This window comes from Poeciliopsis prolifica, unplaced genomic scaffold, assembly GCF_027474105.1.
Source record: "Poeciliopsis prolifica strain line A6 unplaced genomic scaffold, Auburn_PproV2 SCAFFOLD029, whole genome shotgun sequence".
In the NCBI taxonomy this organism is placed as follows: Eukaryota; Metazoa; Chordata; class Actinopteri; order Cyprinodontiformes; family Poeciliidae; genus Poeciliopsis; species Poeciliopsis prolifica.
The window spans coordinates 1,755,766-1,766,733 of NW_026562404.1; the positions used below are offsets into that span (position 1 = coordinate 1,755,766).

At 39.6% G+C, this 10,968-nt stretch overlaps 1 protein-coding gene across 1 annotated transcript; it reads left to right on the forward strand.

Annotated features, from left to right (window-relative positions):
* The first annotated feature begins 455 nt into the window (after positions 1-455).
* Positions 456-10,350, forward strand: LOC129372456 (large neutral amino acids transporter small subunit 1-like). The gene is made up of 11 exons (XM_055049793.1): positions 456-838; positions 1,174-1,707; positions 1,831-1,956; positions 4,355-4,460; positions 4,546-4,590; positions 4,875-4,998; positions 5,119-5,222; positions 5,325-5,421; positions 6,379-6,528; positions 7,284-7,458; positions 7,703-10,350. The coding sequence occupies exons 1-11, from the start codon at positions 763-765 to the stop codon at positions 7,777-7,779; spliced, it is 1,614 nt and encodes a 537-aa protein (XP_054905768.1). The 5' UTR covers positions 456-762; the 3' UTR covers positions 7,780-10,350.
* Positions 10,351-10,968: the final 618 nt, after the last annotated feature.

Genomic DNA, 10,968 nt, shown 5'->3' on the forward strand with positions numbered 1-10,968 from the left:
TGTTCATGTTGGCATGACTTAAGTTCTGTAATTGCTCTGAGAATGTACTGCAGGTGTGAACGCTTTTCTTCCTTTTCACAATAAGCTAATGAATAAAGCATCAGTTGTTGCTGACAAAACAAGTAGATCATTATTGTCACTCAGCATTTAAATTCTAAAGATGGCCCCTGGGGGTCCATTTTCCATAGTTTCACCTTTCTCAGAGCACAAAGGTCCACACTGTACCGCACTGACGCCAGTAGAGGGAGCTCCACCCCTACACCTTCCTAATAAGCTCTGACATCAGAGCACACGCTAACACACACGGACCATACCTTCTGCCACAGGAACAGGGCGGCAAACAAAAAGCTTAAAGAGTCACGTGCCTCTCCTCTCCTAATGACCCCCTTCTTGTAACCCACTTTCCTTACTGAGCTATCCCATGATGCACTCAGAGTGGGCGTAGGCACGAGCATCAGCAGCATCACTAAGTTTCAGCTCCTCCCTGCTGCATGCTGGGAGGGAGAGGCTGAGAGGATCAGGGTGAGATAGATTCCAGACTGAGTGACGGTGGCACTGAGTGTAAATGAGAGGACAATCGGGTGCATGAGTGTGTGAGAGGACAAATTAGGCTGGGTGACAGAAAGAGAGAATTGTGAGTCTGTCTGTATGTGCATGAGAGAGAGGCAAAGATAAATCCAGAGGACAGGAGTGCATGTAAGGGATAGAAAAGAGGGACAAGAGGTAGAAGGCAAGACAAGAGGATTCAGAAAAGGAGGGAACATGGCTGAGCCGGAGCTGAAATCGAGAAGCAGCCGGGAGAGTGTTGCTAAAGCAAGGAGCCAGGAGAAGATGGAGAGTAAGTACAATCTGTACTCACACTCCTGGAGTCGGCATATGGTGCAGAGCTGCGTTATTCCATCATGCGCTCTGATGCAACTGATGCAAGACTGGAATGGCAGAGTTAATGTAACTGTTGTGCAGAGCTTGTGCTTTTCTAGAGTGGTGATGCTAACAGGTGATAAAAATGGCAGGTGCACATGTGTCTATACAGAGAAATGGTAGGTTGAGTAACATTAGGAGAAACTTCAGAAAATAATCAGATTTGAAAAATATTCACATTTTCCTCTTGTGAGAATCCAAAGTTTTAATGTGTTTCTCATCTCCGATCGTCTTCTACCTTGACTTCGCCAGCAACTGAGGCAGAGCCCATCCAAGATGGTCTTATTGTGGAGCACCCAGCATCCCCATCGGACCCCATGGTATCTGCCCCTGCTGCCACAGACCCAACTAACAGCCCGCCTGGCAAGGGTGAAAAGATCAAGCTCAAACGCAGCATCACCCTCTTCAACGGCGTGGGGATGATCATAGGCACCATCATCGGCTCGGGCATCTTTGTGACTCCAACAGGAGTGGTCAAAGAGACTGGTTCTGCTGGCCTCTCCTTAATTGTCTGGGCTGCCTGTGGAGTTGTTTCCACCATGGGAGCCTTGTGCTATGCCGAGCTGGGTACGACCATCGCAAAATCTGGAGGAGACTACACATACATCCTCGAAGTATACGGCGAACTTGCAGCCTTTCTGAAACTGTGGGTGGAGATGCTGATAATTCGTCCATCATCCCAATATGTGGTCTCGCTGGTGTTTGCCACCTACCTTCTTAAACCGCTGTACCCAACCTGCCCTGTGCCAGACAGTGCCGCCAAGCTCATTGCCTGCGTGTGTCTTAGTGAGTAGGCTGAACTTTTCAGATGCATTTTTCAGTCATATTTTTACTTCCTTGCATAGGTGACTTTGAGGCATTTAATTCTGAATTCCTCGTCATAGTTTTGACTCTCACTACACGTTGCAGCCTCCTTGACGTTTGTGAACTGCATCAGTGTGAGAGCAGCCACCAAGGTCCAGGACTTGTTCACAGCATCCAAATTACTTGCTCTCATCATCATCATCCTCTTTGGCTTCATCCAGATATTCACAGGTAAGCACCCTTGAACACATGCTTTGTTCTTAAGGGGTTCAGATGGTTATTTGTCACCTCAGCGCTTTGTCACTTCTTCACTTGAGCCTCTTGGTTTAATGTCACTATGCACCTATTTAATTTTATAACTTGATTTTAAGACGTGGGAAGTCAGTTTCAAGGAACTGAGTAAACTGGAATTTAACTTTGCCGATTTTGAGAACCAAACTAACAAAAGGATGTGATATGACAAAACGTGGCAAAACAAATAGGCCTTGTTTGGCAATTTCTTTAAGCTACACAAACAACAAAACTTGAGACAAATAGCTAATTTTCACCCAGACCACAGTGCAGACTGGAATAACCCCTTGATTATAAATTAAACTTGTTAATATCAGTGGATAATTGTGAATTACTTTTAATGGATTTTAATTCAGCAAGTTGTTATTTTACATTCGAGTTGCCTATAACTAACAAAAAAAAAAAAAGTAAATAAATAAAATCAGTTTTATCAGTTAAATAACCACATATTTTTATCTAAATAGGCCAATCATTCGATTACGGTTTGAAGTCATTCTTTAATCGGTAACGACGTGTTTCTTCTGTCTAAAAGTAACATAATTTAATTGCTGTGATCGTAAGCAATACCCTTCTAATAATAAATGAAAAGCATATTCATATTTTATTGTGATTTATTATGTTTGGAAAGATGTCCGTTTCATTTCTGACCAGAAACAAACTTCTTGGTTGGATGAAGATCTTTAAAATCTAAATATTCTAGGTGTGTGAATAATTATGTGTTTCACAGTACATAGGTGTTGATAGTATCTGGAGTCGTGTATTATTTTTAGAAGAAGATTGTTTTTGTGTTGTTGTTTGTTTTATGCTCGTTGCTCAGATTTTAACCCTGATATTTACATGTAGAGTGCGAGGCATTTTTCTTTTGTCTCTAATCACGAGCAAATTTTTGATGCATGTTAATGAACCCAATGAAGCAGGCTGCTGTCCTTTCAGTTTGTTAGCTGAGCCTGAACACAGGGCCCGTCTGTCTGCAGCCGGCTGATTGAGTCCGGCTGTGCAGCCATGTGCGCGTGTATCTGTGTGTGGGTCTGCAGGCCGCACATGGCTGTAAATCATTGCCATACTTGTCTCATCTGTGCAGCGTTTATTTGATAAAGGATCACATTAGAATATATTTTAGGATTTTTTTATACAGAGAAAATCACCGGCTTTTGAGCGTTATTTCATGCAAGCTACGTGGATGCATTGTATGTTACTCAGAAATGATGTAACAAAAAAAAATTAAATAAATCACAAACGGACAGGCGGGAGCAGAATGTGACATCTGCTCTTTTCCCTCCTTTTGGAAGGCCACACCCAGTGCCATTGTTCGCCCTTCTCCCCTGCCCCCCTCAGTGAGTTACCATGGTACTGAGGTGGAAAAGCCTACACTGTTGAGTACATGACAGAAGGACTGAAGGAAAAAATAATGTGGGCTTAAGGCCCACTTAAGAGAAAGTTATTAACATCTGAAAGCACCATGTGGGGTGGGCTCACGGCCAGTGAGAATACAAATTCACATTCTAATAGTGCTAGACTGATGCAATAAATGTATGTGTTTCCTTCACGGACTAAAGTTTATTCATCATATTTGTAATTCTGATGGCATTTAAATGTCACCTGCACTGAAGTTCCCTTCGCTTTTCCCACATCTACGGAGATGCTGGCTGAAAATATCAGGTTGTCAACAGGCAGTCTTCCTCCGTTCAACAGGCAGAAATTAAAAAGTATTAGACGTGTAAGAGAAAATCTAACTAGATGTGCAAGGACACAATATTCCAGAAGTGATGTGAGCAAACTATATCTTGAAGTATGATTCAGTTAATAATACTAGCTTAAAATAACTCCCATACTTGTGTTTCTCAGTTTTTTCCTAGCCTTGACGTTCTTTTAGCAGTATATGAGAAGGAAAGGCACTTATGGTCAAATAATCACTAGTAATGAAGCCCTGTCTTCAGGAAAGCTTGTAAACACACACACACTATACAAATAATTGCCTGTTATCAGCTAATAATCAACCCCACATCTTTTAAGGAAATGGTTTGTTAGAGATTTAAACAGTTGCATTTCTTCCTTACCCTACTGACTTGCTGTGCCGCAATGCTAATTGTTGTACACACAAGAAACAAGTGTCAATGTTAATTTCGTTTTTTTTTCTTTTTCAAAATTTTGTAAGCATGTACCCCTTTCAGACATGTATTTGCTGTTTTCTGTTAAGTTGCTTTGTCCCTCTGCCACCACAAGGGGAGCCCAAGCCGTTATTACTGATTTCTAGCTCCGTATTTGTCAATAAACAACACAGAGTTTGGATATTTGTGTTTTAGTCGTTCCTTGTATAACTTTTTCTGTGTGCACACAGGTGATGTGCCATATTTGACACCAGAAAAGGCGTTTGAAGGAAGTAAAATGGGAGTGGACAACATTGTGTTGGCGTTGTACAGCGGCCTCTTTGCTTTCGGTGGCTGGTGAGACTTTGAAATATCTGTTTATCATTCATTTGTTACTTGCTCATTAAAACACCTTAACCCAATTTTTTTTTATTTCCCACAGGAACTACCTGAACTATGTCACTGAAGAGATGATCAATCCAGAGAGGTGACTTAAAAGTGATGCAGGTTGATTTCAGTAATTTAACCAACTCTTGTGTGAATATTACAGCAATGGCATGACTGCCCTCATCTATGAATAAGCTTGCCTACCATCAGATGACTGCATGGAGATAGAGTACAGTGACACATGAAAGCTGAGCGGAAATAAAAATATTGAATCGCATGAAATTGATCACTACATTTACTGTATGACGTGAAGACTTCTTTCCTGTCATAAAAATGCTGGTTTTGCTGTATTGTTGTTTAATGATTACTGGTCTCTCCCCACAGAAATCTGCCCTTAGCTATTATCATATCAATGCCTATTGTCACAGTGGTATACGTTCTGACCAACCTAGCTTACTTCACCACCATCTCTCCTCAAGTCATGGTTGAGTCTGAGGCGGTTGCTGTGGTAAGCGTGATTTCCTTCAGCTCATGACAGCACGCATGTCTTTAGTTTTCGCAAAATCTACTTTTTAAGCAGCAGAATTTTCACCTCTACATGTATCTTTGTCCTCATTGACTGACGCAGAGCTTTGGAGAGTACCACCTTGGTGTGATGGCCTGGTTGATTCCTGTCTTTGTGGGACTCTCCTGCTTCGGAGCCGTCAATGGATCTCTGTTTACATCAGCACGGTGACTAAACCACAACATTGACATGCTTTTTTTGTTCCGTAGACCCGGGGATGGGAATGTTATCTGCTTCAAGTGGAAAATAACTGCCTGTTTCCCAAATAGGCTGTTCTACGCTGGAGCCAGAGAAGGTCAACTCCCTGCTGCTCTGGGACTGGTTCATACAGACTTGTTTACACCTGTTCCATCACTAATCTTTACAGTAAGGCTAAACTGGTTCCAACTCTTTTTCATCCTTTGTTGATGTCATTTTTTTCTCATTCTGGATTTGTTCAGCAGCTTGAACACTACCTACGTTAACTACTTACTTACTCGTTCTTGAGTCTATATAGTATTTGACACCCACAACATCACACTACCTCCAGCAAAAAACAGTTTGGCATGGTGGAGAGGGTTTGGCAAGTTTTTCATGGGTGGTGCAGCCCTCTGACCCAGCCCTGAACCACAACCCACAATTGATGCATCATTTAAAGAGAAATACACAGGATTCCTACTGGTATGAGGTTTTATATGTCTCTTCATTCTTGAGGAATCTGCAAAAGTATGGAATTTGATATTATTTAAATTTTTCTGTCATGAAAACTTCAGACTTTTCGTAAACATCTGTCTTAAAAGAGCATTTGTCCAAAAATTATTGATAAATTGTTTGTATTTATGTTAAATTATATTAACTCACATGGTTTGATGTGGGCTTCACACCTTGATTATCAAAAAAGTTATTTTGTTTTTTGATTTGCTAAATGCAGGATCATTCAAATATAAAACAAAGTTAAGTTCAGGACTTTTGTGGATACTGGAAAATGGAACCTGTGGTTCTGAAACAGGGTCTGGTTGATGTGAATGATTAAAACTGCTACATTTAAAGGTTCCTGTCTTCACATTCTCTACTTTAAAAATCTTCATGTATTATTTGAAATATTAGTTTGCACCTAAATGGCATTAAAATACCCTGTACCACATTTCAATTTTAGCAAATCCCAAGTCAAAGTCTAGATAAGTGGATGCTTGAAATAAAATGAAATGTGTGGTAAACTCAGCGGGGATTTATTACCAAAGAGCATCGTCACAACAACGACAACAAAATCTGCCAGACACATGTCTCTTTACTTTTTGAGCTAAGAGAACAAACCGGTGCTGTGATCTTTGTACTTTGCAACAGTGCCTCCTGTCCATGATGTACGCCATCTCCCAGGACATCTTCTCAGTCATTAATCTCTTCAGCTTCTTCACCTGGCTGTGCGTCGGGATGGCAATCGCCGGTCTGGTGTGGCTGCGCATCACCAAGCCCGATCTGAGAAGGCCTATTAAGGTACAGTCTGAACAACGTTGATTTGGGGGCGAAATCCAAGCAAAAGACCAGGAGCCCACTTGACTTTCAGCCAGATTCTTTGTCTTCTCAAAAACATCAACATGTCAGCAGGTTAAACAGGGGCTGGACTATTTTTATTTCGTATTTGGTGAAAGCACCATTGTATCACTGCTCCTGTTATGAGTCGGAAGTGGAGCCACGCTGTGTTTCCAAGATAGGAGGGAGTGGCAACTGAATGAACGCACTGTTCTTTGTTGCCCTCTTATCGTGGGAATATAACCTTGACAGACGCCTTTCATCTTTCGTTTGAGGCAGTGTGATCTCAGCTCAATTGTTTTACAAAGTAAACTGCACACAGGAAATCAACAGGAATCCCAGCTTTATTTGTAAGCTAATTATGAAACAAGACTTCAAGTTTATTTTGTGTTTCGGTTCAGAACGCCTCTCAGAAAACAAGATTTAATTGCCTTGATTCTTGACATCTCGGTTAATCTTCTCTAAAATACCATACAACAATCAATATTATATCATTTAATATCACATTAGTTGATTGTGTAAATTATTATTTATAAATCTTAAGGTCTGGTATTAGGAAGAAATAACAGAACTAAAAGGGTGAAGGTGTAAAGTTGTCTTTTCACCATTGGTTTCGGCCAAACCTGTCATGTATTAAGTTTGTAAATCAGGCAACATCAACCTCATGCCTTCTCGTATTTGTACAATTAACAGCGTTTTCATTAATTTTCCCTCTGCAGGTGTATCTTTTCATCCCGGTGACGTTTGTTTTGGGCTGCGTTTTCATGATCGTCGTGTCTTTCTGGGCAGCTCCGTTTGAGAGCCTGCTGGGCAGCAGCATCATTCTCACAGGCATTCCTGCGTATCTGATTGGCTACAAGTGGAAGAAACCCCATATGATCAAGAAGATGCTGGGTAGGTGAAGTTCTGGGTGTGTTTATTTTAAAATGATGCCTTTGTTTTTGTTCAGACCGGGCTAAAGAGGTCTCTCCTGCGGTTTGTTACGAAAGTCACGACAAGATATACCTGTACCCGCTGTTCTGGTTTATTGTTTTGCTCAATGTGAAGCAGTGGTGTGAGACAACGTTTTCTTAATTTTCAGAATATTCGTTGTGCCGAAGCAACATATGTAATACGACGGCTTGTTTTTTTGCCACAGAAATCTTCACAATGTTCTGTCAGAAGATCTTCATGTCAGTTCCCGAAGAGAAGGAGAAACACGAGCAGGCTGAGTGACGCCTGGCAAGCTGAGCAACAGTCTTCAAATGTTTACATTCATTTTGAGCACATTCTTTTTCAAATTTATTGTACAAGCTAAAGCTAAAGTGAAAACAAAAACTACACATTTACAAAGAGGCCTTGTGGAGTGCCCTTGTGTACAAAATATAAAAGCATATTTTGCGACTCCTTCAGGCAGTTCAAAATGTCTACTGGTCACGTTTTAAGCAGGATTTCAGATTTGTTCCTGCAGCTTTTACTCTGAAAGGTTTTGACAGTCTTGTGACGTTTAATCCTGGGATGTGCTTTCTTCTAGAAATGTGAATAGCTGCAGAGGATATATGATTATATATCCTCTGCTAAACATATATTAACATTTATGTTTAGCAACTTTTGATTGAAACAGCATTTTTTTCCATGTTTACTGTCCACCGACGAGCAAAGAAAAGAAAAACAGAAGACGGGTTTGATTGTTATAACTTTGTCTGTCATTAATGATAAAACTTTACCTAGTATTGAGTAGTTTACACTTCTTCAGAAAGTGGAGACGTGTGAGGTAAAACTGAGAGTTCAGCAGTGGATTCGGTTGTATTTCTGTATCTAACATGCTGCTAGCCTACAGTGGCTCTCAAAGGTCTACTAGGGCTGCACAATAAGAAGAAAACAGAGCTTTTCAATATTATAGATGGATATTGCATTGATAATATCGAATGCAATTGCTAGATTACCCCTGTTTTATTTCTTTTCCAATATCGCCATGTTTCCCACTCTCTGAGCTTCAACAGAAGGCGTGTGGGTAAAAGACAGCAACAGTCTATCAAAATGTCCAGATAGGTTATTGGTGAGCAGTGATTTGATCCTACTCACTCACACTGCCCATCATTGCATCAAATGATGCAAATGACATTTCAAATGACATTTTGAAATTGCAAAATTGCACATATTGATACTTTGATATCAACCGGGACTCAACATATTGTGCAGCTTTACAACACAACCATATGAAATGTCCACGATTTTGGGCAATGAGATCCTAATGCAGCAAATGCTAAATTTTAGCGCCTTTAATGTGATATTTATCCTGTACAATTCAACTGGAAAACAAACAAATCTAGGAAATGTGTTTGTTTTAATGAGAAATGCATAAGCATAAATAAGTGAGCTGATTCTTTGCCGCCGGTTTAGAAGTTTAAGCTGAAGCTAAAGGATGAAATGAGCAAATGGAAACATGTCAGTAAAAGCAAACAAAGTGAAAGTTGAGTCTAAAGATTCTTCAACAAAGTCTTAGTTTGGGGTTGTCAACACTTGGGCAATCAGTTTATGGTTGCCCAGGTGTATAATATTTTACATTAAATACAAAAACAAAATAAAAATTCAAAAGGATTTATTAAAGCATCAGGTTTTTGGGCCAAAAACCTGGATTTTTAGCAGGGCCGTTTTCAGAGCCACTGTATGACGTCACTATTTAAGGAGGACTACTAGCAGTACAGCATATCACCCATTTTAACATTTATGTTTAGCAACTTTCGATTGAAACAGCATTTTGCAATCATTCCTATAATGACTCAGTAACATATTTTAAATCACAGTTTCTAGACACACAAAAAACAAGATTTGCAATTTATTGTGTAAATAAATTAGGCGTGCTTCTATCAGGGTAGTCTGTTTTCTAATGATTTTACATGATTTCTATGCCTCCAATGTAATCATGAAAAGATTATAGAAACCAGCTTCTGTTGTTGTGAAGCACCAGTAGCAGAAAGAATGGACCAGATATCTCTGTAGTGGTTGTATTAGTGTTCCCATTGGACGCTTTTGTCGTTTGTGCCAGCCTTGTCAATGCTGATATTTCTTTTTTTTTTTGACACTCTCAGACCAAACTGAATGTTTAATGAAGGCAGAGACACAGCCCCCACAAAAACCCAAAGAAAACATTTACCGAAGCAGGAAAAACTGAGGCCTGTGGCCTGTGGCTCATAGAGAATCTAGAGTTTTCCCGCATAGAAAAAGTTTTAAAAGCTTACTCTGAATTCTGATAATTCATTCAATACATGATGGCTGAAGGAACGAAATAGGAAACTTTGTGCCATTTTACCAGCATTTTTATTCCAGTAAGTCTTAGAATTTCTCAAAATAACAAGAGGATTTTCTTTATTCTCTACTCATCCTTTTTCTTGTAATAGTAATCCAAAGTGTTAATTTTTTAAATTAAATCAACAAAGACACTTAATATAATTATTATAGTGCATAATATGGTGCATAGAAATATTTCACACTCATTATATTGTCACATCTATAACAGCTATGAGCACACCAATAAATAGCACAAAGGTTAAATATGGATTATCTCTTTATTGACTGACCTCAAATGAGGACGGATGCTTTCTGTAAACCTCAAAATATATTTTTTGTTGTGCACAAAATACTGTATGTGTAAGACATTATTATATTACGTAATTACATTTGCCAGGTAAAATCTAGAAAACGTGTATTTTTAATCTTAAAAGTGAGAGTACCTATTATGTCTGTTGTATCTCAGTGACCCTGGCAGCAGGTACATGTAACAATAAAAGTATTTTCTTCAATGTTTGAATTGCTTGTGTTCTATAATGAAATGGTGAACATTTAGCAGTTTTCCTTCCAGAATGTTGAAAATATTTACGTCACTGCGCTGCATAAATGCAGAACTCAGACGTATTAGCATCAGTGAACAAAAGGCCGGCTGCAGTCTGCCGTTTCAGACAGAGCAGGCTACCTCCAAACACAAGACAGCTTTGATCCAAATGAGGATATCACAGGGCAATTTTCTCAAAATGCAGTTTGGTGTTGTTATCTGCCGAGACATCAAATGGTTGGGTAGTGATCTCGATGAAAAGTCCATCTTGTTTTGTTTGTCTTGTGCCTGTTGGCTTTCTGACAATGAAGCCCTGAACGCCGGGCCGTCTGGGGAGTTCATATCTGTCTGAGGAGGAAATGAAAGCCTCTGAAGGCTGCAGATGGAAACAGTATCAAAGCTGTTGGACACAATATTAGTGATGGGAGATTGGCTAGACAAAAACAAAAAAAAAAAAAAAAACTAATACTGTTTGACTGGAGTGATATATTTTGAGTTAAAAAGCTAAGGAAAGTAACATTTTAAATATTATTTGTAACTTTTATAAAATACACAGTGTGGTTAAAAGTTATTACTATTTAATCATACTGGGA

What these genes read in the sequence shown, in the direction of transcription:
- LOC129372456 (XM_055049793.1), top strand. Translation starts at nt 763, where the DNA reads ATGGCTGAGCCGGAGCTGAAATCGAGAAGCAGCCGGGAGAGTGTTGCT. An exon ending in GAGCCAGGAGAAGATGGAGA is followed by an intron (nt 839 to 1,173) that starts GTAAGTACAATC and finishes TGACTTCGCCAG; the next exon opens with CAACTGAGGCAGAGCCCATC. An exon ending in CTTCATCCAGATATTCACAG is followed by an intron (nt 1,957 to 4,354) that starts GTAAGCACCCTT and finishes GTGTGCACACAG; the next exon opens with GTGATGTGCCATATTTGACA.